Genomic DNA, 26,994 nt, shown 5'->3' on the forward strand with positions numbered 1-26,994 from the left:
GGCGCTACTTATTTTTGTAATTTACTGTGTGGCATTTTCGGATATAATTTTCGTTTACTCGATGTTCTTTTCTAGTGTGTGCGCTTGTTGCATGCAATTTATTGTTAACTTACATGCTGTTGTGGCATCATTCACATTCCTGGCACAACGGTAAAAGTAGGAAAAGTATTGTTGCAGAAAAGAGCTCATGTGGAAGCTTCCGCTTTGCGACTTCATATTTACTCGTATACACTAGTGTTTCAGCCACATAAGAGAGCAGATTTATACCTTAAATCGAATATTTTGACCCCTTTCTTAGGAATTCTCGATTACTGTGATCACTGAGCTCTTACCAAAGTGCTTTTGAAATGTTCTAACCGCTTTGAAATGTTAGACAAAAAAATATTTGTCTCACTCGATGTTTGGGTACCACATGAATTGTCTGTGAAAACTTTAATGGGTCGAATTAACATCTGCGATTCTTTGCTAAAACAAAATGAAATCGAACCATTTCTGAAGCGAATGGTAACAGGAGACGAAAAATGGATCAAATACGACAATAATGTGCAGAAAAGGTCATGGTCCAAACGTCGTAAAGCTCAACAAATGGTCGCAAAGCCAGGATTGTCGCCTTGAAAGGTTATGCTGAGTGTTTGGTGGGATTGGAGAGGAATCATCCACTATGAGCTGCTCCAGCCTGGTCGAAAGATTGATTCTACATTTTACTGTCAACAACTGATGAGATTCAAGCAATCAACCGAAAAAACACGGCCAGAACTGATCAACGGAAAGGGCTTTGTCTTCCATCAGGACAACGCTAGACCACACACATATTTGATGACTCGATAAAAACTGGGAGAGCTTGGCTGGGAAGTTTTGATATATCCACCATATTGCCCTGACCTTGCACCATCGCACTACTATTTGTTTCGGTCAAATCAGAACTCCCTTAATGGAGTAAAGTTGGCCTCAAGAGAACCCTGTGAAAATTACTTGTCGCAGTTTTTCGCCGAGAAACCAGAAAAGTTTTATACTGATGGAATAATGTTTCTAGTAAAAAAATGGTAAAAAGTGGTCAACCAAAATGATACATATTTGGTTCATAAAAGTTCATTATAAATATTATATGAAAAAAAATATAAATTGAAGTTTTCAACTACCCAATATATCAAAGAGAGCATACCATAATGCCGAAACACTGTCGCCAGAAGTACTCTCGTACATGTCTGTTCTATCTTATTCTCATCGGGGGAATTTAGCGATAAAATCAATACGAATTTTTTATCGTCTCCAATAATTGCTTAAGTACTTTGGAGACAAAAAATAATTCACAATCGACTTGCAGCCACGTCGTGCCTTGGATGACCAAGGAATATCAAACACAACAAAAAAAACAGCAAAATACCACATTTTTAATACGTCATGCAACACCCATTGCGCCGTAGACCGTTATTTCTGCCGAAGGTAAGCGCTGACTGTAATCTTGCATAGCGATCAATAAGGCCAATGATCTTGATCAGCGAGAGAAATAGCTAGTGGCAGCAAAGACATTGTGCTGCACGAGGCGCAAAGCAGCACGAGAAACCAACAACAATATACGGGTAGTTGCACACAGTCGCAGTGGTCATTGTGTGGGTGTTTTTTGAAGTGACAATCGAGTTTAGATCATTGCCAGCCGCAGAAAATAATAATGCTGAATGTTGCACAGTTGAAGAATTTGAGTATTTTGTTTAGCTTCATAAGTATCCTTAATGAAACTAATAAGATAGTAACTAAAATAATTAAGCGTTACCGTAACCGTTAGCGTTTATTTTGAATTCCTTTTGTATTACTCGTCATTAGCGGACTCTAGCACAACTAAATATTGATTCGATTATAAGATTAAGTATTTATTTCAGTAAAGACTAAATTCCGCATGACCGTTAGTTAATGTATGACTACATATATACTCCCTTTAACCTTTGTTTAAAGATCAGATTTTTCCCTTTTGTCGTACATGTTGTTTTTATAAATAACAAATATTTTTAATCAAAACTGAACTATTTTTTCCAATCACGCTTTTTGTAGTTATCACTTGGAGTCATCTTATGTATAGTTAGTTTAGTATTTATATCCCCTGTAGAAAAATCGACTAAGGTGACCGTGAGGTATCAAAACTTTTAAGTCTGATTAATGTGAGAATCTCGGTTTACGTCTTTAATTTTGCAATAATATTAAAAAAAAACTACAGATAGTCTATGAAACAACTGCTTATAAAAAGTTGTCAAATAAAAATGTTATTGGCAACTGTACTACGGTTGTAAATGGTAATACCACATACAGTTGTAAGACCATGACAACTCTACTTACATATTTTTGATTGAGTTTAGTTGTAAACCTTAACTTATCTTCAACTTGAGCGAGTCTACTTGAAAGAAGTGAAAAAGACCTATTTGGTGGTGGTATATGGTCCAGAAAATTTCAAAAAGTGAAAAGGAAGAGGCTCAAGTCAATAAGTGGTTTAAACTGAATGGTTTATTTGCGAATGTTACATAAAGTCTTATTACCTGCGAACTGAAAAAATAATACACAAACTTTTAAACCACCCTGCACCATCATTTCCTACAAAACATTTCTGTTATTCCTAGGGTTTGCATTTTCAGTCAAGGTCAAGGTGCTAAAATGTGTTGCTCATTCATCGTCTTTTGCCTTCCATCTTTTACTTCTTTTTGCGACTCTTTCATAGAGCGGCGTTTAACTAAATCCATTCATTAGACAATATTACGTTTAGTGTTGCGTATTGGCTCTAGGCGTGCCTCAATTTTACCTCGGCCCTATTCACAAAAGCTTGCCGCGCCGCATGCATAATTGCTGTTTAATTTTCGTTATTGACTTATTTTTTAATTTTTGCCCTTGCAAGGTGGTTTATCATATAATATGTATTATTTCAAAAAATTGCAAATGTGATCATAAAATCTTTTTATGAATTTATGAGCTATTATTATATACTTCTAGTCACTGATGTGAGGTATAGTATATATGGGTTTAGTCGAGATTGTATCAAAATTATTTGTTTGAATCGTTGCGGTGGTAAAGCTGATCTCCAAGTTGAGAGTAAACCTTGATAAGCTGCATATGAGTACTGCGGCTTCCCAAACAAATAAGAGAAAGAGAGAAAAATAGAACCTTTTCTTGCTTGTCTTGCAATACGCAGCGGTTCCATTATGACTTTCATCATATGAGAAACAAATATATGAGTATACTACAAGTAGGAGAGGGAAGGAGAGAATGAAAAGAGAAGTTTAGGTCGTTGATTGTGCGAGTACTGGTAAATGAGTTGTAATGTGTGCAAATATCTGTTCTTGTCGTTATTGTTTAAAAGATAAGAATAATTAAATTTAATGATTAAGAAAAGATCTATTAGCACTTGAACAAATTATGAGAAACAAAGATATGTGTAGATAAGTGGGACAGGTAAGGAAATAATGAAAGGAGAATTACATGTTCTTTGCCGTGATAGTACTGATATATGTAGATGGTAGTACGACTATATGTATTATATATTTTTAGTGAAATTACTTTAGATATACTTTACTGGAGTCGCGTCTAAAGATTTTATTTAAATTTTATACATTCTATGTTAATATATATGTACATATTAACTTTTCCAAACACCCATAAAGTAGTTGTACCCAATATCACAGGTAACTAAAACTCGTCCAACACACCCAAATCATCAAAGCGCTTTAGTGCATACTTTAACTGTGCTTGTACATGTTCTTGTGCAAATAGTTTTTGGTACTTTGCACGGACGTTCTCCTCGTTTATCATAGTTTCAATACTGTTATCTCCGGATAGCTCCTTTGGAATAGTAATTATGGGCATAAAACCGAACAAAGCGAAAAGACCATAAAGTTCACGAGCACGCAATTCGTACTTTAGATCATCTAAAGTCGGTATATTCTCATAATGAAGGTACTCCAACGTCTCCTTGAATGTCTTATAATACACATTTATGAGATCTTCTCGTCGATCCTTTAGCACATTTAGACGTACACTAGTGTTTAGAAAGAAGTTGAGATCGCAGCCAGGGCTGCCAAAGAAATTAAGTTGGAAATCCACCTGAAAGTTCATAAAATATTAATGTATTAATGGAATGAAATAAAAAGTTGTGAATTTCAGTGGAACTTACAAAAATAGCGCGCGTTGGTTTCTTGGGTTGCTTGGGATCATCATAGGCGTACATGATATTTAAAACAGTGAGATCACCATGATTCATCACAACAAAACGATCGCCTTCACGATGATCTGCTAAGTGCGCGCATATGATCTTGAAATTATCATTGAAATGGTGCAATTTTTGTGCGATCTTTTCAAATCCGGGCCACTCGGCTGCATTGTTGGCCAAGTACTTCAGGGGAATGCCAAACATTTGCTTAAGGGCATCAGACTTCATTATAGACTTCTCGCACAGCAAACCGCCCACCAAGCGTTTGGTGATATCGGGATCCTATAGATGATACATATAAACATATGATTTTTCACGATTTTTGTAAATTAATTACATAAAAATTAAAAAAATTCTATTGCACGATCTCAATTTTAACTATAACTGCAACTATATATATATTTCCAGATATTTATTACTGTTTCTAAAATAAGATTAGTTGCTTTAAAAGATTAACTGATTGTAAGCCCTACTATTTTGGATCAATTCAATTGTTTTTGTTGCACAAAGCATATCTTCACTACATTTCCAGCAGCTCTTTTCTCAATAACTCCCGTTATATACTGAGCAATAATGGTATAAAAAAATTCTTACTTAGGCCTCTTCAATACACTTACTCGCTGGGCTAAAATCATTGAAGTGGCATGCAGGCGCGCCGTTTGTTGCAAGATCAATTCGCACTGTGCCCAATTGAGCAGGTCCTGTCGTGGCGCAACCCGAAAACCTTCAGACTTCATGTCAGTAAGAACAAGAGAGTTAACGGGTGATTTGGTTACATAATAGCAGCTGGGAAGAATAGAAGAAATCATAATTGAGAATAAACGAAATTTTTAAAAATCATTTTAAAACATTCAATTGTTTTACAACACAAAAAAACCGATAACCGATCTGAACAATTTCCTCAAAGATTACATTACAAGAAAATAAGCTGTACCAAATTTCGTGAATATATCTTGTCAAATGAAAAAGTTTTCCATATAAAAAGTTGTTTCCGATCGTTCAGTTTGTATGACAGCTGTATGTTATAGTGGTCCGATATCGGAAGTTCTGACAAATGAGCAGCTTCTTGAAGAGAAAATGACGTTTGCAAAATTTCAAAACAATATCTTAAAAACTGAGGGACTAGTTCGTATATATACAAACAGACAGACGGATATGGCTAAATCGACAGAGCTCAACATATTGATCATTTATATATGTATATACTTTATAGTGTCTTCGGCGCTTCCTTCTGGGTGTTACAAACTTCGTGGCAAACTGAATATACCCTGTTCTGGGTATAAAAATTAATGGGAAATGTTCCACAATTTTTTGAAGTATACTAACGTGGCACTGAATTTCGGACACGGCAAAAGTACTTGCAGCCGTGGCAATACATCCAAAAAGGTAATTCTTTCCTTAAGAAAAACACCTAAATCTTCAAGAACACGTGTTTCTTTCGTAACCGTTACAGCTTTAACGATTAACGACCGTTGCTCTTGTACTGGTGGCTCATCAGCGTCAACTAGACACTCATAGGCGACTGCAACGCGATAGATGCGTGAGCAATAATTATCGCCGGGGTTTGTGGCCCATTCGAAAGTTAATTCTTTAACCGTCACCTGGATTGCACGCAAACCTTCCTCGAGCGCGGCCACGAAGAAGTTCTCGTTCAAATAATCGGGCACAACTATATTGTTAGGATTTTTGATAACCATTTTTACAACTAGTTTCTTTATTTAGCGAAAATAATTTTTTTTTAATTTTTTTATTTGTAACAGCTTTCAGCTCCGAACGAATCACCCAACCCAAAATGTTCTGTGCAGTTCACTAAACTAAAATTTGCTTGGTCAAATGATGCGCTTTTATAGACGAGCAAATGCACACTTGAAATTCAGCTATAAAAGGGCAGCGATAACAGGGCCCTTTTATTAAAGAAAATACTTCTCATTTCTCATAGATTGAGTGTGAGTGCTAATTACTGAGCAATAGATCACTTCAGTTGAGTATAGATTGGCTGTAGCTGCTATTGTTTGTTTTGCGGGGATTTAGATAATGCAACTGTTTTTTAATTATCAATATTTGCTAAATTTATAACACACTTTGGCAAATAATAGTAGTTATAGTCATCTCATCACTTTTCACTAATTGCATTTGTTTATTTACTTGATAATCACTAATATTTTCATTCTTGCCGTTATAATGATACCCTACATGTGCATACGTATTCTAACAGCATAGAGCTTTTAGGGTCGGTGAATTGATTCTCGTTTTAGACCTTTGTTAACAAGAGTCTAGGAAGACCAATAAAGCTTCTAATTACTCAAATAGCCGTTATTAACACTTTAAGTATTTATTTGATAAGATAGTCGTTTTCTTTCTATCTATCAGCAGCTATAAAGCCATTCACAGCTGCATTTCTTGTAGCGTAAAAGGCTATAGAAAGATCTCTATCTAAAGTTTCAATAATCAGTTTTATTGAGAGCGACATTCTATAGTGGTTCGGTATCGATATCCAAGTGATTTGGCAGGAAAGGACAAAGTCGTAGAATAAAAATCCATATTTTTAAAAGTTGAAAATTTCAAAATCTTAGCAGCTGCTGAAGTAAACATTTTCAGTTCAGCAGAACCTGACAAATCGTGGGCTTCTTGTTGAAAATGTAGTTTAACAAATATAAAAAATCACAAAATCGATTTTTTTAGCTCTAGACTAAAATACCCCTTAATTCCCCTAAGCGTTGTAATTAGCCGTTGGTTTCCTCTAGTCCCTCTTTGACACCAAGTCAAAAGATAAAATGATGTTAAATCTCTTTTCACATTTAAATGGAGGAAACTTTTCTTTATCCCCTCTACCTTAAGACGATACAAGATTGATTAAATTCGGAATGAAACGTTTTGTTCCCAGCAAATTATATATCCAAACAGCGTAGTTGCTCTTTGATTATAGCTCAGTTATAATTGCCCATAAAATAAAAGTTTTGACTTTTAGCCGAGAGTTTGAGGCTAAGGCAAGTACATACTATGCCATGAAATGAAAACATACCAGGCGATAGTAATCGGAGAGAACCGGGATTTATATTTGGCTAAGGATTGTAAACTCATCAACACTTTTCAAACATTTTTGGGACATGCTTTTTGACAGTACAACAACAACAACATTAAATGTGAATGTGAAAATAATAAGAGAACAGCAAAAGAATAACTATAAATATGCTTATAATGTATGTATATCAAAGGGTGCATTCCATAATGCCAAAACATTGTCGCGAGAAGTACTTTTGTTTGTCTTATCCTCATCGGGGGAATTTGAGCTTAAGCCAATACGAATTGTTTAAGACCAATAATCTTGATCAGCGAGAGAAATAAGTAGAAGCAGCAAAGTGATTGTGCTGCACGATTCGCAAAGCAGCACGAGAAACCAACAGCAATATATTGGTTGTTGCACACAGCAGCAGTGGTCATTGTGTGGGTGTTTTTCGAAGTGGCAATCGTGTTTAGATCACGCTGCATATTGCCAGCCACAAAGGATAATAATGTTGAATGTTACACAGTTGAAGAATTTGAGAATTTTGTTTTAGCTTCATAAGTATCCTTAATGAAACTATGTAAATGTAGAGAAAATAAAATAACGAAACGTTACCGTAACCGTTAGCTTTTAGTTTGAATTCCTTTTGTATTACTCGTCGTAAGCAAGAGCATAGCACAACTACTTGTGTGTCCATATGATTGACACAATTTTCATTGTGGTATGAGCTTTAACTGCTTTACGGCCTCAATGACAACAAAGGAATGCAATATAGTTTTTATTCCATATACATGTATGTTATTTATATTTTCTGTTGCATCGAAAGCAAGAAGAAACAGATGTAATGGCTCTTTCGTTTTCCACTTCAGTTTCTTGATTGCGTTTATAGCTTTGAATCCCTTCTTATGAAGGTCTGATACAATAGCCTCTGGCTCGTAAATTTTTAACGATTACCTTAATTGGTCGAGGTTGCTAATTTTTATAAGAAAACCATGGTAAATTCTGTGTTGACAGAGTTTTGGTTAACTTTCTATAATCGTTAGATATATTGCTTTTGTATGTATTATTATTTAGACGCTTAATAGTAAATGCTTTTTTTGCCTCATCATTCGTAATTTTATATATTATTAGAGGAGGTCATGAGATTTTTGTTTCTGTTTGATTTCTTTCGACTTCTTTTATGCTATTTGATGTAGCTGGAACCACAAACTGAGGAGATAGTTCAGCTTTCCTGTTTTACTGGGCCTTTTTTTCAAGATGCTATCTGTTTCGCGGGTAAGCTGTTCCTCATCTGTTGCATACAATTCAGCATTTATTTCGTTATTTCTAGGACTTAGATTCTTTGTTTTTAACTTCTGATTTTCGGCTTTGAGAAATATTATCTCTTACTTTAATTCGGCGCATACTTGCTCTAACGTTTCCAACTGCCTGGATTGTTGCTTTATAATTGTTTCAGAATGAATTAGTTTATTTGTCGTAGTTTTGGGGTTTTCGGATATTTGGCCATCACCAGGTAGAGGCGTTCGGACATTTTTCATCATGAGCCAATATTTGTAAAAATAACTATATTCCAACTATTAGATAAAACATTTACCAATTTCGGTGTATACTACTAGGCTGATCTAATGCAGGTAAAAGCTTAACTCTAAATAACGCAAATATAATTGTTTATCGCATTAGATAAATAAAACTTACATTAGTTAGTGACTTTTCAGATTCGCTCTTGCTGGTCAAAGTCTAATAAGAAAAAATTATAATAAGTTGTTTTACATCCACTGGGAAACTTTTAGTAGGTGTAACAGCCCATCCACTCGATCATCTCACCGCACTTCAACTTCCAGGCAATCTCCGTAAAAAGCACTTCTGTACAGGAACAAGTTTTTGAATTTAATTGTTGTAAGTATTAAAAATTTTGAATTTATTGAAAATTATTCTATCACACTTTAATTCTGAAAGAGAGTGTTCAACGTCCGTTCACTATTTTTATTTAATTCGCTCCGTGAATTCTGTCTTTGCAAAAAAATAAAAAATAATAATAATAATCAAGCAAAAAGTAAAACAAAAAAGCAATTTATTAAAATGTAAACAAACATAAAAACAGTGCACACAATAAACATAAACAAATAGTGTAAGAATCAAAAAGAGAAAACAAAAAAACAAATCAAACAAAGAATAATGAGTGCTTTGCAGCCTCATCAGCAAGACCGTTGGCATTCCTTAAATGCCTACTTCAGCTTTATCAACCCTTCCTTCAAAGTCAGCGGTCAATCCTAAAAAATTTCAAGGCGGCACACCAAATAAAAATAAAACGGAAGTTTTAAATGACAACAGATTTGCCATACTAAGCAATGGTTCAGACGACGATGCGAAGGGTACCACCACAGTCGTTAATGCCAAACCATTTCCAAAATATATGCGCGAGCGTAGCGGTAATCCTCTTGTTGCGAGATTAAGTGAAATTGTACATAGCTACTAACAATTTTCATATAGTGCCTTTGAAAAAAGGCAATATAGATGAAGCAAAAATTCATTCCTACACTGAAAAAAGTTTTATGGAAATCGCATGGTGGCACGGCAGTGTTGATTAGAAATTGTTTAAACAACTATGCTCTAGAAACTCATGCTCCACCACAGTTACAAGCTGCAACAATATCACTAAAAAATCGGGGTTTTGACTTAAACCATACGGCTATATACTGTCCACCTCCTTCTAAAATTACGGATAGCGAATTTAAAGCCTTTTTCGGAACACTAGGTCAAAGATTTCTAGCAGGTGGAGATTACAACGGAAAACACACGTACTGGGGCTCACGACTTATTAATTCGAAAGGACAGCTTTCGTACATTATTATGAATAAGCATAATAAGCTGGATATAATATCTCCTGGTAAGCCGACATACTGGCCAAGTGATAGAAAAAAAATACCGGACTAAATAGATTTTGCTGAAGTCAAAAATATAGATACAGACTTATCATCTGATCATTCTCCTCTACTAATAAAGCTATACGAACAGCCCATGATATTTGAGCTAAAAGTTTGTCTAACATCACATACTAACTGGTTGAAGTATAGAAAGTATATCAGCAGCCACATCAATATTGATTGCAAAATAAATACTGGAAGAGACATTGATGAAAGTATAAGAGAATTTAATGACGTAATAACTAATGCAGCTGTATTGGCAACACCAAAAAGAAACAATAAACTAGTTGGTTATAGAAAGATCACCAATAATGACGTGAATGGCAGTTAAATCGCTCCCCTTCCACTCAGCTTCAACTGAAATCTGCTGTACGAAAGTTAAAAAAAGCGCTTAAACGCGAGGAAAAACACAACACTGAAAATTAAATGAAGAAACTGTGTTCAAATTTATCAAGCAAAACTCCCTTTGGAAAGCCCAAAAGTCTTTGAAGCCACTAGTATATTCCAACATGCCTCTAAGACAGCTGAATGGTAATCGGGAACGTAGTGATGAGGATAAGGCAAATTGCTTTGCAAATCACCTAGAAAAGGTATTTCAGCCCAATTGCCCAAAGAACAACTTTACGCTGTCAACCTTGCCCAATACCGCTTACGAGTCGCTTGGGTCAATTAGGACTTCTACTTCTGAAGTTACTAGAATAATAAAAGAACTTAACCCAAAAAAGTCACCAGGACATGATAATATTACCCCAAAAATGCTAATTGAGTTACCAAATGTTGCCGTAGCAGTGCTCTCTTTGCTCTTCAAAGCAATTCTTAATCTGGGATATTGTCCTAATTCATGGAAAAAGTCGCAGATTATCTTGATAAATAAACCTGGGAAAAACTTAACACAACCGTCTCCATGGCAGAAGAATTATATAAAACATTGAAGTCTTATTTCAAAAATGGAAAATTTATGGAAAAAGTGGGAGATTTCATATCTGATGAACAACAGATAAGGGCAGGTGTACCACAGTTCAGTGTTTTAGGTCCAACACTATACATCATATAAACAGCAGATCTTCCAACAATCTTCCAACAATGTATTAACCTCAACTTTTGCGGACGCGTCCAACGACGCTACCACCTCCCCCTCTCCCGAAAATGCTCAAATGAGCATTGATCCACCCAATGACGGGAAAAACGGGAAAACCCCAAGCGGGAAAACCCCAGACGGGAAGAACCCAAACGGGAAAAGCGAAAGCGGCGCCGCACCACATCCCCCCTGAAACTCTCATAATTGATGACTTTCTGTCATCAACCTCTTCCGATGAGAGCGAGGACCTAGTCCCCCCTAAGGAGAAAAGCCCTCCACCTATCCGAATCCTCAAAATGGAATCGTGGGAGCAGATAAGCTCTGGTCTGCGCAAGGCAGACATAAAAATCAGATCCGCCAAAGTGGTCTCTGAAGCCATCACTGTTTATCCCGAAACAGTTGACGGGTTTCGGCAGCTTACATCTGCGCTGGAAAAGCATGAAATCCCTTACACAACCAACCAGCTCCATCAGAACAAAGACCAGACTGTCGTCATCAGAGGCATCCTCGAATGCCTCGATGACCAAACCATCCTCAGTGAATTGAGGATGAAAAATCCAGCGGTGAAGAGCATTAACCGCATGCGCAAGGTCCCAACAATATGGCCCCTAATAACGGTCAACCTCGACCCTTCGCACTCTTCAGCGAAGACGATTTTTGACTTAAAGTAATCGATGACCTCATCGTCAAAGTAGAGGCCAAACGAAAGGCTAAGGCTATCGCAATGCTTCCACTGCCTTAATTTCGCCCACACGTCAAACTACTGCTCCCTTGGCCTGCGCCTTCTGCGGTCGCTCTCATAATACGGCATTCTGCGCTCTCAAAGAGCAAAAAGACGCGAAGCCCACCTGCTTCCACGGCAAGAGCCCACATCGCGCTACCTATCGGGGTTGCTCTAAAGACCTCAAAAAACATCAACCCGAACCTCCAAAAAAGGCCCAGAATACCTCAAAGGCTCTCCTACAAAGAGCCACCCGTCCCCCAGCACAAACCACACCACAATCCCAAGTCTAACCGCAACGGCAGGGATCCCCTTTCCCCTACGCCGAGGTTGCCAAAAACGCAACCAAAAGGCAAAATCTTGTCCCGAATAACGCTACTCAACTTGAGAAGCTTTTTCGTGACTTCATCGGCAGCTACCAGCTAGACTGCAGCGCTCTGGGTGTCAGCAAACCCCAGCGGATGTCTTTCGAAGATTTTCCCCCCACATCTCACCAAAAAAAAGACAGAAACATCTCATCAAAAAAAAAAAACAAAAACAAGTGTAAGCATGTTAAGTTTGCGCTAAGACCACAAATGTGTCCGGCAGTAAAAATAAACAATAGTTTAGTACCCCAAGCGAACGAAGGAACATATCTTGGTATTCAGTATTCACTTCGATAGAAGACTTACGTGCAGAAAAGATATATCCACTGAAATAACTTACATAAAGATAAGAGCTGCAAATTTAAATTGACTATTAAATAAAAACTCCAAACTTAGCCTAGACAACAAAGTGCTTTTATATAATGTAGTGATAAAGCCGATTTGGATGTATGGCATTCAACATAAAGTAGTTGTACCCAATATCAAACATTAACTAAAACTCGTCCAACACACCCAAATCATCAAAGCGCTTCAGTGCGTACTTTAGCTGTGCTTGTACATTATCTTGTGCAAATAGTTTTTGGTACTTTTCACGGACTTTCTCCTCAACTCTCATATTTTCAACACTGTTATCTCCGGATAGCTCCTTTGGCATAGTAATTAAGGGTAGAAAACCGAACAAACCGAAAAGACCATAAAGTTCACGAGCACGCAGTTCGTACTTTAGATCATCTAAAGTCGGTATATTCTCGTAATGAAGGTACTCCAACGTCTCCTTGAATGTTTTATAATACACATTTATAAGATCGTCTCGTCGATCCTTTAGCACATTTAGACGTACACTAGTGTTGAGAAAGAAATTGAGATCGCAGCCAGGGCTGCCATAGAAATTAAGTTGGAAATCCACCTGAAAGTTCATAAAATATTAATGTATTAATGGAATGAAATAAAAAGTTCTGGATTTCAGTGGAACTTACAAAAATAGCGCGCGTTGGTTTCTTGGGTTGCTTGGGATCATCATAGACGTACATCATATTTAAAACAGTGAGATCACCATGATTCATCACAACGAAACGATCGCCTTTACGAGGATCTGCTAAGCGTGCGCATATGATCTTGAAATTATCATTGAAATGGTGCAATTTTTGTGCGATCTTTTCAAAACCGGGCCACTCGGCTGCATTGTTGGCTAAGTACTTCAAGGGAATACTAAACATTTGCTTAAAGGTAACAGACTTCATTACATGCTTCTCGCTCAGCAAACCGCCGACCAAGCGTTTGGTGATATCGGGATCCTATAGATGATATATATACTAATGATTTTTCACGATTTTTGTAAATTAATTACATAAAAATGAAAACATTCTATTGCACGATCTAAATTTTAACTATAACTGCAACTAAATATATATTTCCAGATATTTATTATTGTTTCTAAAATAAGATTAGTTGCTTTAAAAGATTAACTGATTGTAAGCCCTACTATTTTGGATCAATTGAATTGTTTTTGTTGCACAAAGCATATCTGCACTACATTTCCAGCAGCTCTTTTCTGAATAACTCCCGTTATATACTGAACAATAATGGTATAAAAATGCTTACTTAGGCTTCTTCAATACACTTACTCGCTGGGCTAAAATCATTGAAGTGCCGTGAAGGCGCGCCGTTTGTTGCAAGATCAACTCGCAGTGTGCCCAATCGAGCAGGTCCTGTCGTGGCGCAACCCGAAAACCTTCAGACTTCAAGTCAGTAAGCACAAGAGAGTTAATTGGTGATTTGTTTGCGTATAAGCAGCTAAACAGATTAGAAGAAATCATAATTGAGAATACCCGCAAATATTTAAAATCATTTTAAAACATTCAATTGTTTTCCAAAAAAAAAATTAATGAGAAATGTTCCACAAATTTATTGGGTATACTAACGTGGCACCGAGATTCGGACACGACACAAGTACTTGCAGCCGTGGCAATACATCCAAAAAGGTAATTTTTTCCTTAAGAAAAACACCTAAATCTTCAAGGAAACGGGTGTCTTTCGAAACCGGTATAGATTTAACGATTAACGACCGTTGCTCTTGTACTGGTGGCTCATCAGCGTCAACTAGACACTCATAGGCGACTGCAACGCGATAGATGCGTGAGCAGTAATTATCACCGGGGTTGGTGGCCCATTCGAAAGTTACTTCTTTAACCGTCACCTGAATTGCACGCAAACCTTCCTCGAGCGCGGCCACGAAGAAGTTCTCGTTCAAATAATCGGGCACAACTATATTGTTCGGATTTTTGATAACCATTTTTATAACTAGTTTCTTTATTTAGCGAAAATAATTTTTTTTAATTTTTTATTTGTAACAGCTTTCAGCTCCGAACGAATCACCCAAACCAGAATGTTCTGTGCAGTTCACTAAACTAAAATTTGCTTGGTCAAATGATGCGCTTTTATAGACGAGCAAATGCACACTTGCAATTCAGCTATAAAAGGTATCGCTGCCCTTTCATTAAAGAAAATACTTCTCATTTCTCATAGATTGAGTGTGAGTGCTAATTAATGAGCAATCGATCACTTCAGTTGTTATCTATATTGACCAATGTTATAACACACTTTGACAAATAATAGTAGTTACGATCATCTCATCACTTTTCATTTTCATTAGTTTATTTGTTTGATAATCACTAATATTTTCATTTTTGCCGGTATAATGACACCCTACATCTGCAAATATGTACATATATTCTAACGGCATAGGGCTTTTAGTTTTGGTGAATTGATTCTCGTTTTAGACCTTTGTTAACAAGTGTCTAGGAAGACCAATAAAGCTTCTAATTCCTCAAATAGCCGTTATTAACACTTTAAGTATTTGATAAGATAGTCGTTTTTTGTATCTATCAGCAGCTTTAACGGCCTTCACATAAAAATTCATATTTTTAAAAGTTGAAAATTTCAAAAACCTACCAGCTGATGAAGCAAACATTTTTTTTTATACTTCTCTCGACTGTTTCGAATTTTTTAAAAATAGTTAAAATTGAAATTTGCGGATATGTCTAGTTCCGGACATAGAGAGGTCTTTTGTATAAAGAACATACATAATTTTAAAATATTCGGTAAATCAGTCCAGCAGAACCTGACAAATCGTGGCCTTCTTGTTGAAAATTTAGTTAAACTTGAAAAATATAAACCATCACAAAATCAATTTTGTTAGTTCAAGACTAAAATACACCTTAATTCCCCTAAGCGTTGTAGTTAGCCGTTGATTTCCTCTAGTCCATCTTTGACACCTAGTCGAAAGATAAAATAATGTAAAATCCTTTTTCACTTTTAAACCGAGGAATCTTTTCTTTATCCCCTCTACTTTAATCCAATACCAGCAAATGATATATCTCAAACAGCGTAGTTGCTCTTCTTCTTCTCAATTGGCGTAGACACCGCTCACGCGATTATAGCCGAGTTAACAACAGCGCGCCAGTCGTTTCTTCTTTTCGCTACGTGGCGCCAATTGGATATTCCAAGCGAGTCCAGGTCCTTCTCCACTCAGTCTTTCCAACGGAGTGGAGGTCTTCCTCTTCCTCTGCTTCCCCTGGCGGGTACTGCGTCGAATACTTTCAGAGCTGGAGTGTTTTCGTCCATTCGGACAACATGACCTAGCCAGTGTAGCCGCTGTCTTTTAATGCGCTGAACTATGTCAAGGTCATCGTATATCTCGTACAGCTCATCGTTCCATCGAATGCGATATTCGCCTTGGCCAATGCGCAAAGGACCATCAATCTTTCGCAGAACCTTTCTCTCGAAAACTCGTAACGTCGACTCATCGGTTTCTGTCATCGTCCAAGCCTCTGCACCATACTCGTAGAGCAGGACGGAAATTATGAGCGACTTATAGAATTTTGCTTTTGTTCGTCGAGAGAGGACTTTACTTTTCAATTGCCTACTCAGTCCGAAGTAGCACCTGTTGGCAAGAGCAATCCTGCGTTGGATTTCCAGGCTGACATTGTTGGTGGTGTTTACGTTGGTTCCTAAATAGACAAAATTATCTACAACTTCAAAGTTATGACAGTCAACTGTGACGTGAGATCCAAGTCGCGAGTGCGACGACTGTTTGTTTGATGACAGAAGATATTTTGTCCTGCCCTCGTTCACTGCCAAATCCATTTTCTGTGCTTCCTTGTCCAGTCTGGAGAAGGCAGAACTAACGGCGCGGGTGTTGAGGCCGATGATATCAATAGCTGGTTGAAGAAGTCACACGATAGGGAGTCGCCTTGTTTGAAATATCGTTTGGTATCGAACGGCTCGGAGAAGTCCTTCCCGATCCTGACGGAGCTTTGTGTGTTGATCAACGTCAGTTTACACAGCCGTATTAGTCTTTCGGGGCATAAAGGCAGCTCCTTTTCGTGCTGTCGAAAGCAGCTTTGAAATCGACGAAGAGGTAGTGTGTGTCGATTCTCCTTTCACGGGTCTTTTCCAAGATTTGGCGCATGGTGAATATCTGGTCGGTTGTTGATTTTCCAGATCTGAAGCCACAATGGTAAGGTCCAATCAGTTTAATGACGGTGGGCTTTAATCTTTCACACAATACGCTCGATAGAACCTTATATGCGATGTTGAGGGGGCTAATCCCAGGTTAGTTGGCGCAGATTGTGGGGTCTCCTTTTTTATGGATTGGGCAGAGCACACTTAAATTCCAATCGTTGGACAGGCTTTCGTCCGACCATATTGTACAAAGAAGCTGATACATGCTCCTTATCAGTTCTTCGCCGCCGTGTTTGAATAGCTCGGCCGATAATCCATCGGCCCCCGCCGCTTTGTTGTTCTTCAGGCGGGTAATTGCTATTCTAGCTTCTTCATGGTCGGGCAATTGAATGTCTGCTCCATCATCATCGATTGGGGAATCGGGTTCGCGTTTCGGTATCTATCCTGCTATGCCATGAAATGAAAAAACACGACGCGATAGTAATCGGAATCAACCGGGATTTATATTTGGCTAAGGATTGTAAACTCATCAACACTTTTCAAAGTTTTTTAAATAAGTTTTTTGTCTATACAAGCAAGACAACGTTAAATGTGAAAATAATAAGTGAACACCAAAAGAATAACTATAAGTCTGCTTATATATCAAAGGGTGCATTCCATAATGCCGAAACATTGTCGCGAGAAGAACTTTTGTTCTATCTTATCCTCATGGCGGGCATTTAGAGTTAAAATCAAAACGAATTTTTTATCGCCACCAATAATTGCTTTAGCACTTTGGAGACAAAAAATTATTGGCAATCGGTTCATAGCCACGTCGTGCCTTGGATGACCAAGGAATATCACACACAACAAAAAACAAGAAAAAATGTTATCTTCGGCTGCACCGAAGCTAATATACCTTTCACAGATTACATTGGTGCCTTAGAAAATAATTCATACCAAATTTTGTAAATATATCTTGTCAAATGCAAACGTTTTCCATACCAGCATTTGATTCCGATCATTTGGTTTGTATGGCAGCTATATGCTTAGTAAGCCGATCTGAACAATTTCTTCGAAAATTGCATTGTTGCCTTAGAAAATAATCTATACCAAATTTAGTGAAGATACATTGGCAAATATGAAAGTTTTCCATACAAGAACTTGTTTCCGATCGTTCAGTTTATATGGCAGCTATATGTTATAGTGGTCCGATATCGGCCGTTCCGACAAATGAGCAGCTTCTTGAAGAGAAAATAACGTTTGCAAAATTTCAAAAGGATATCTTAAAAACTGAGGGAATAGTTTGTATATATACAGACAGACGGACGGACAGACGGACAGACAGACAGACGGACATGGCTAAACCGACTCAGCTTAACATACTGATCACTTATATATATACTTTATAGGGTTTCCGACGCTTCCTTCTGGGTGTTACAAACTTCGTGACAAACTTAATATACCCTGTTCAGGGTATAAAAACAGCAAAATACCACATTTTTAATACGTCATTGCGCCGTAGACCGTTATTTCTGCCGACAGTAAGCGCTGACTGTAATCTTGCATAGCGATCAATAAGCCCCATGATCTTGATCAGCGAGAGAAATAGCTGGTAGCAGCAAATACATTGTGCTGCATGAGGCGCAACGTAGCATGAGAAACCAACAACAACATTTTGGTTGTTGCACACAGTCGCAGTGGTCATTGTGTGAGTGTTTTTTGAAGTGACAATCGAGTTTAGATCATGCTGCACATTGCCAGCCGCAGAAGATATTGAATGTTGCACAGTTAAGGAATTTGAGAATTTTGTTTCAGCTTCATAAGTATCCTTAATGAAACTAATAAGATAGTAAATAAAATAACTAACCGTTACCGTAACCGTTAGCTTTTAGTTTGAATTCCTTTTGTATTTCTCGTCATTAGCAGACTATAGCACAACTAAATATTGATTCGACTATAAGATTAAGTACTTATTTCAGTAAAGACTAAGTTCGACATGACCGTTACTTAATTTATTACTATTCACTCCCTGTAACCTTTGTTGAAAGACCCGCTTTTTCTTTTTTCCTTTTTTTTTTTTTTTTTTTTTTTATTTCAAATAAACTAACGAACAATTTGTTTTGCTTATTGTATAATACAAAATAATTAATGGTGCTCTGCGTATAAATTGCAGAGAGTCTTGTTGCTGTATAAGGTGATAGGGTTTTTCGCGCTTAAGCCTTTCTTTCCATTTACTTCGAGTGACGAGAGCCCTAGCTTCAGTGTTCAGATGGTCAGAAAGTCTTTCCATATGAAATTTTACACATTTGTTGATTGATGCAGCAACTGAGTCAATTCCGAGATCGCGTTCAAGATTGTGACTGCGAGCATACAAAGGCGCATTGACGGCGTATCTTAAAACATTTTTGGAATCGCTGGATTTGTGCAACAATGCTAGAGCTTGAGCAGCCCCAAAGTTGAATCCCATAAGTCCAAACTGGTCTGAATACCTGCTTGTAGACTAGAATTTCGTTATATCTGGATAATGTAGAGTTTCTACCCAATAGCCAATACATGTTTCTGAATTTTATTTTTAATTTTTTTTTTTTCTTTTTGACATGTGCACTCCATCTAAGTGTTGTGTTCAGGGTCATGCCTAGGTATTTCGCAGTATTGTGATGTGGTATTTGCACACCATTTAAGTACAGAGGCATATATCTGGTAATGATGAATGTAAAATCAATATGTTCTGATTTAGTTTCGTTTAATTTTATTCGCCATTTAGCTGTCAATTCAAATATTTTGTTTAAATGTTTCAGCAGTCTTGCAATTAATAGAGTTTGTGTATTGCCGACAGACAGAACCGCAGTATCATCCGCAAATGTTGCTGTAATACAATTGTCATCGTGAGGTAGATAGCACGTAAAGAGTAGGTAAAGGATGGGTCCTAACACACTACCCTGAGGAACACCAGCTTTTATTTCCTTTAAATCAGAGTACATATCCCTATATTTAATTCGAAAAAACGGTCCCAAAGATATGATTTTAAAATTTTGTAACCTTTTTTTCTTCGAAGACATTTTCAATGACTCGAGTTATTCTATATACTTGGTCAATAGTGGTGTGATATTTTCGAAAGCCAAACTGATGCACCGGTATTAGCTTCCTCTCTTCAATTATGTTGTTAATACGCACAGCAAGCAGTTTCATATGGTTTGAAGACACCTTCAGGGTGTTCCGAAAAAACATCTGCTTTCTTTATATCGCTCTTGGCCCATGTCTGGTCTACTTTTCTGATTGGATTATGTTGAGTTGCGGGTCGAGAAAAATTGTTTGTACGCTTCCAACGTCAATAATCATTCCTATGGTCGTTAGATAAACTTTTCAGATAATAGCTGAGAGTTATATTTATACCCTGAACAGGGTATATTAAGTTTGTCACGAAGTTTGTAACACCCAGAAGGAATCGTCGGAGACCCTATAAAGTATGTATATATATAAATGATCAGTATGTCGAGCTGAGTCGATTTAGCCATGTCCGTCTGTCTGTCTGTCCGTGTGTCCGTCTGTCTGTATATATACGAACTAGTCTCTCAGTTTTTAAGACATCGTTTTGAAATTTTACAAAAATTGGTCATTTTCTCCTCTAGAAGCTGCTCATTTGTCGGAACGGCCGATATCGGACCACTATAACATATAGCTGCCATACAAACTGAACGATCGGAATCAAATGCTTGTATGGACCACTTTCACATTTGACAAGATATATTCACGAAATTTGATATATGTTATTTTCTAAGGCAACAATGTAATCTCTAAAAAACTTGTTTAGAACGGATTACTATAGCATATATGTGGCTTCCATACAAACTGAACACATAGTTACTAACAGAAATGCACCTGTGAAGGGTATTTAGCTTTGGTGCAACCGAAGTTAACGTTTTTTCTTGTTTCAAATGCCTTTATCTTATTGGTAAGTTTTTTACACAATTTGTTAAGACAACTTTTGTCAGATGGAGATCTTGTTTGTTGCCACCTTCGGCGTGATCGGCCTTTTTCTGCTACCATTTCCTTAATTTCTTTGGTATACTTATGTCCTGCTGTGACGTTTTTTTTAATTGGTGTACTACTCCAGGTTGCATATAGAATTGTATTTGTCAAATTCATGTTTTCGTTATCTAGCTCCGAATTATAACTTGTTTTTACTTGACTATCAACATTGGATAGCATTTGCTTAAAGTATTCCCAGTCAGTGTTTTTATTTGTTAGCGTAAGTGAAGGTTCCTTAATAACTTTCGTGTATTGTTAAATATACTGGTGAATGGTTAGAGGTCATATCCAATAAGATCTGGTGTTTAAAGTGGATCTTTTGGCCAATAAGTTGGTGTGCGCTTTCAATAACTCGCCTCAAGCCCCACTGGGTATGCTTCGCATTATAATCACCACCCATTATAAATCGGCTTTTGTGGCTATTGATCACTTCTACTTGTAGGTTATTTAGTATATTTTCTGTTGCACTGAAAGTAACTTTCTATAATCATCAGAGTCTGATGTATTGATTTTATATGTATTATGTCGTGAGATTTTTGTGCCTGGAACCACAAGCTGAGGAGATAGTTCAGCTTTCCTTTTTTCACTGAGCCTTTTTTTCAAAATCCAATCTGTTTCGCGGGCAAGCTCTTCCTCATCTGTTCTAGCAATTGTAATTGCTGGCATGCTTTTCAGAAACCATTCACACTACGCAGTGACTCAAATTAAGTTGAACCGCGTTCATTAATCAGTAGCAACCGAAGTTAGAAGCAATCGTGGGTTTTTCGGGTGGATTGTGAAAACTCGTCTTAATTTGTTGAGAACATACCTGGATGTCCATCTACTGGTTTGCCTTGCTTTCTACGTAACTATTACTTCGACGATGAATTCCACGTATAATATCAAGGCATTTTCGAATAGCGCAATGTTCTCGCAAACGGATCACTGACGAAAGTTGAGAAAAAAATCGTCAATGTTAATTTTGTTGCTGGTGGTTTTCCACTATATTCTCTGGGTTGAAATACACTCTTTGGCCATTCTTCAAATTAACTGCGAGAAGCACAACAGCCGGAAAACGTTCATTAATTGCAAAAGTAAATATCTTACATAACGCTTCATTGCAGTACACGTAGCGACCCATTTGATATTTGCTGATCTCATTTCGTTCAAGGTCAATAACCGCCAAGTTATTTCTTTCGGGGACGGACTTGCAAACGCATTTGATCGATTTCACCAAACTGCAATACTTAACATTGATATAAGTTTTGAATGTGAATTAGGCAATAATGGTGAATATAGTACTGTAGATGTGTTGTCAACTTCGATATTCACTCTTCTAAATTAAATGCTGAATGTTCTGCCATTGTTATCTGGTGAGCGATGCCGATAAAGTGGATATCCATCATTTCCAGATTGTGTTTCCGAAAGAAAAGCACCTAGATAATGTTTCGTACATTTATTGTCAGACATACAAACCGAAGTGGTATTGTGATGTCCGTAAGGTACATGAACCATATTGGTTTCGTATAATTCTGCTTCTATCTCTGGATCAGGAATTTCCGCAGAAATGACTTCATCAATTTGATTTAGTGTAACCACCATCCACCATCCAAAGAAGAATATGTGCGTGCAGCAAACCTCTCCTTTGCCACTCAACAGAACACATTCAGCATCTAAGAGCACCACATATACATACGTTGCTTAAAGATAAAGTTTACAAAACATCGCAACTGTTGTTTGAAAAGTTGTCCTCTGACATCGTGACGATCGCTTGCTGATTGCCCGCGATCCATAATTTCATTCATATGTCATCGCATCCTGGGAATTCTCGGTCATGTGCCATGGGCTGTCAATATACATACTTATGTTGATGCCAAAACGAACGCGATATCTTTGTGGTATCGTAACAAATTTCAATCTGTAATTGAGCACTTTGTGTGAAACACACATAACGTTTTCATGGAATAAATTTCAATAATTTTTTTTGTCAATAACCGGAATAAAGAAAGCAAACGACAAATTTGACAATCGAAAAACAAAAGGAAAAAAGTTGAAAAAAAAATTTTTCTATGAAAAAAAGTTATGTCTGTGGAATTGTCTAACTTTCCGACTTTTCCTCACGAAAAGCATACGGTTTTTTATTTCTAAACTTTCCTCGATCCACAGCGAACAACCTCTGAAAATTGGATCAAGATTGGTTCAGCTGTTCTCGAGCATTAGCGTTACTAACAGCATTCATTCGTTTGTATGGGAAAAAGAAAAGGGCTCTTTTTAGGGGTTTTCCGGCAATTATTCGAATTTTTTTCGCCATAAAAACCATCCTTGAGCCTCAACGAACATTTAAAAAAAAGAATTGGCAAAATTGGTCCAGGTGTTTTTGAGTTATGCGCCAGCATTTAAAATCATGTTGGTTTTTATTTCCCTTTTAAAATCGTATTTGAAAATTTATTTTCTTCATAATTTTTTTTTTCGGAAAATTTTCCAGAATTTTCTTAAGTATTCTCCTTGTTTAGGCGGAGACCTGTCCGAATTGGTGGTAATCACCGAAATCGGTCCAGACGTTCTCCAGTTATAAGCGTAGTAACTAACGTCACTTTCTTTTATATATATAGATTATTCCATCACACTTTAATTCTCTTCACTTCGCTCCAGTGTTGCCAAGTCCTTATCAGACGTACATGTTAATTTAATAAATAACAAATATTTTTAATCAAAACTGAACTATTTACAAAATTTTTCCAATCACGCTTTTTGTAGTTATCACTTGGAGTCATCTTATGTGTAGTTAGTTTAGTATTCATACCCCCTGTAGAAAAATCAACTAAAGTAACCGTTTACCTCGGTTTATTTCAACGTCTTTAATTTTGCATTAATATTAAAAAACCTGCTTGTAAAAAGTTGTCAAATAAAGATGTCATTGACAACTGTACTATGGTTGTAGCTGGTAATACCACAGATAGTTGTAAGACCTTGACAACTCTACTTACATATTTTTGATTGAGTTTAGTTGTAAACCTTTACTTATTTGGTAGTGATATATGATCCAGAAAATTTCAAAATGTGAAAAGGAAGAGGCTCAAAGCAATAAGTGGTTTACTCTGAATAGTTTATTTGAGAATGTTACATAAAGTCTTATTACCTGCGAATTGAAAAAAATAATAATTTTTGTTTCTTTTATAAATAAGGAGATCACAAATCGTTAAATCACCCTGCACCATCATTTCTTACAAAACAATTCTGTTAATCCTAGGGTTTCCATTTTCAGTCAAGGTCAAGGTGCTAGAATCTGTTGCTCATTTATAGTCTTTTGCCTTCCATCTTTTACTTCTTTTTGCGACTCTTTCATAGAGCGGCGTTTAACTAAATCCATTCATTAGACAATATTACGTTTAGTGTTGCGTATTGGCTCTAGGCGTGCCTCAATTTTACCTCGACCCCATTCACAAAAGATTGCCGCGCCGCATGCATAATTGCCGTTTAATTTTCATTATTGACTTGTTTTTTCAATTTTTGCCCTTGCAAGCTGGTTTATAATATTATATTATTTAAAAAAATTGCAAATGTGATCATAAAATTTTTTTATGAATTTATTTGCAGCTTAGGTAAATTCCATGAAACTATATGGTAGACTGGGCATGACTCATGCTCTTAGATTTTTAAGCAGACATTTATATCTATACTATAAATATTTCTAAAGGGTTATTATTATGTATTTCTAGTCACTGATGTGCGGTATATATGGGTTTAGCCGAGCTTGTAGCAATATTATTTGTTTGGATCGTCGTTGTAAAGCTGATCGCCAAGTTGAGCGTAAAACTTGATAAGCTGCATATGAGTACTGCGGCTTCCCGAACAAATAAGAGAAAGAGAGAAGTTATACTTATCTCTCCTTTTCTTGCTTGTCTTGCAATACGCAGCGGTTCCGTTATGACTCTCATCATATGGTAGACAAATATATGAGTATACTACAAGTAGGGGAGGAGGAAAGAATGAAAAGAGAAGTTTAGGTCGTTAATAGTGCGAGTACTAGCAAATGAGTTGTAATGTGTGCAAATATTTGTTCTTGTCGTTATTATTTAAAAGAAAAAATAATTTAATTTAATTATTAAGGGAAGATCTATTCCACTTGAACAAATTATAAGAAACAAAGATATGAGTAGATAAGGGGGACAGGTCAGGAAATAATGAAAGGAGAATTGAATGTTCTTTGTCATGATAGTACTGATATATGTATGTATATGGTAGTATGACTATGTATTATATGTTTTTAGTGAAATTACTTTAGACATAAATATTTTATTTAAATTTTATATATTCTACGTTAATATATACATACATATTTACATGTTCCCAGCACTCATAAAGTAGTTGTACCCAATATTAAACATTAACTAAAACTCGTCCAACACACCCAAATCATCAAAGCGCTTCAGTGCATACTTTAGCTGTGCTTGCACATTATCTTGTGAAAATAGTTTTTGGTACTTTGCACGGACGTTGTCCTCGTTTATCATATTTTCAACACTGTTATCTCCAGATAGCTCCTTTGGCATAGTAACCATGGGCAGAAAACTGAACGTAGCGAAGAGACCATAAAGTTCACGAGCACGCAATTCGTACTTTAGATCATCTAAAGTCGGTATATTCTCATAATGAAGGTACTCCAACGTCTCTTTGAATGTTTTGTAATACACATTTATGAGATCATCTCGTCGATCCTTTAGCACATTTAAACGTACACTAGTGTTGAGAAAGAAGTTGAGATCGCAGCCAGGGCTGCCACAGAAATTAAGTTGGAAATCCACCTGAAAATTCATAAAATATTAATGTATTAATGGAATGAAATGAAAAGTTGTGGATTTCAGTGGAACTTACAAACATAGCGCGCGTTGGTTTCTTGGGTTGCTTGGGATCATCATAGGCGTACATGATATTTAAAATAGAGAGATCACCATGATTCATCACAACAAAACGATCGCCTTTGCGAGGATCTGATAAGCGTGCGCATATTCTCCTGAAATTATCATTGAAATGGTGCAATTTTTGTGCGATCTTTTCAAAACCAGGCCACTCGGCTGCATTGTTGGCCAGGTACTTCAGCATAACGCCGAACATTTGCTTAAAGGAATCAGACTTCATTATAGACTTCTCGCACAGCATACCGTCAACCAAGCGTTTGGTGATGTCGGGATCCTATAGATGATATATATTTGTATAATTTGTCAAGATTTTGAAAATTATTTAAATTTAATTGAAAACATTCGTTCGATTTTCATATCGGTTTTTAGTATATACCAAATGACACATGCACATCTCAGTTTAAATTCACATTATCCTTGAAAACCATACTCTTTTAGAGCACTTAAATTGTTTTTGTTGCACAAAGGATATCTTCACTACATTCCTAGCAGCTCTTTTCTAAATAACTCCAGTTATATACTGAGAAATAATGGTTTAAAAAATTCTTACTTAGGCCTCTTCAATATACTTACTCGCTGGGCTAAAATCATTGAAGTGGCATGCAGGCGCGCCGTTTGTTGCAAGATCAATTCGCAGTGTGCCCAATCGAGCTGGTCCTGTCGTGGCGCAACCCGAAAACCTTCAGACTTCAAGTCAGTAAAAACAAGGGTGTTAATGGGGGATTTGGTTGCATAATAGCAGCTGGGCAGAATAGAAGAAAGCAAATGAAGAAATCAATTGCAAATCATTTTAACACATTCAATTGTTTTCCAAAAAAAAATTAATGAGAAATGTTCCACAATTTTTTTGGGTATACTAACATGGCACCGAATTTCGGACACGGCACAAGTACTTGCAGCCGTGGCAATACATCCAAATAGGTCATTTTTTCCTTAAGGAAAACACCTACATCTTCAAGGAAACGTATGTCTTCCGGAACCGGTATAGATTTAACGATTAACGACCGTTGCTCTTGTACTGGCGGCTCATCAGCGTCAACTAGTCGCTCATAGGTGACCGCGATGCGATAGATGCGAGAGCAGTAATTATCACCGGGGTTGGTGGCCCATTCGAAAGTTAATTCTTTAACCGTCACCTGAATTGCACGCAAACCTTCCTCGAGCGCGGCCACGAAGAAGTTCTCGTTCAAATAATCGGGCACAACAATATTGTTCGGATTTTTGATAACCATTTTTATAGTTTCTTTATTTATCGAAAATAAACTTTTTTTTTATTTAACAGCTTTTAGCTCAAAATGAATCACCCAAACCAGAATGTTCTGTGTAGTTCACTAAACTAAAAT

At 36.8% G+C, this 26,994-nt stretch overlaps 2 protein-coding genes across 5 annotated transcripts; both read right to left on the reverse strand.

The window, feature by feature from the left end:
* Positions 1-3,518: 3,518 nt before the first annotated feature.
* LOC120774316 lies at positions 3,519-14,702 on the reverse strand. Of its 4 annotated transcripts, none has more exons than XM_040103852.1 (4): positions 14,201-14,695; positions 13,904-14,072; positions 13,256-13,573; positions 3,519-4,080 (listed from the first exon to the last, which is right to left on the reverse strand). In XM_040103852.1, exons 1-4 carry the CDS (start codon positions 14,569-14,571, stop codon positions 3,667-3,669), a joined length of 1,272 nt encoding a protein of 423 aa, XP_039959786.1. In that variant the 5' UTR covers positions 14,572-14,695; the 3' UTR covers positions 3,519-3,666. The 4 variants fall into 4 exon arrangements, with proteins under 4 accessions (XP_039959786.1, XP_039959788.1, XP_039959785.1 ...); XM_040103854.1 differs by lacking the exons at positions 13,256-13,573; positions 13,904-14,072 and adding exons at positions 4,151-4,468; positions 4,804-4,972 and having other exon boundaries at positions 14,201-14,694; XM_040103851.1 differs by lacking the exons at positions 13,256-13,573; positions 13,904-14,072; positions 14,201-14,695 and adding exons at positions 4,151-4,468; positions 4,804-4,972; positions 5,513-5,998 and having other exon boundaries at positions 3,522-4,080.
* Positions 8,891-26,994, reverse strand: LOC120774315. The gene is made up of 5 exons (XM_040103850.1): positions 26,513-26,994; positions 26,225-26,393; positions 25,608-25,925; positions 25,069-25,537; positions 8,891-9,053 (listed from the first exon to the last, which is right to left on the reverse strand). Exons 1-4 carry the CDS (start codon positions 26,881-26,883, stop codon positions 25,124-25,126), a joined length of 1,272 nt encoding a protein of 423 aa, XP_039959784.1. The 5' UTR covers positions 26,884-26,994; the 3' UTR covers positions 8,891-9,053; positions 25,069-25,123.

The sequence above is a fragment of the Bactrocera tryoni genome, chromosome 4 (assembly GCF_016617805.1).
Source record: "Bactrocera tryoni isolate S06 chromosome 4, CSIRO_BtryS06_freeze2, whole genome shotgun sequence".
Taxonomy (NCBI): Eukaryota; Metazoa; Arthropoda; class Insecta; order Diptera; family Tephritidae; genus Bactrocera; species Bactrocera tryoni.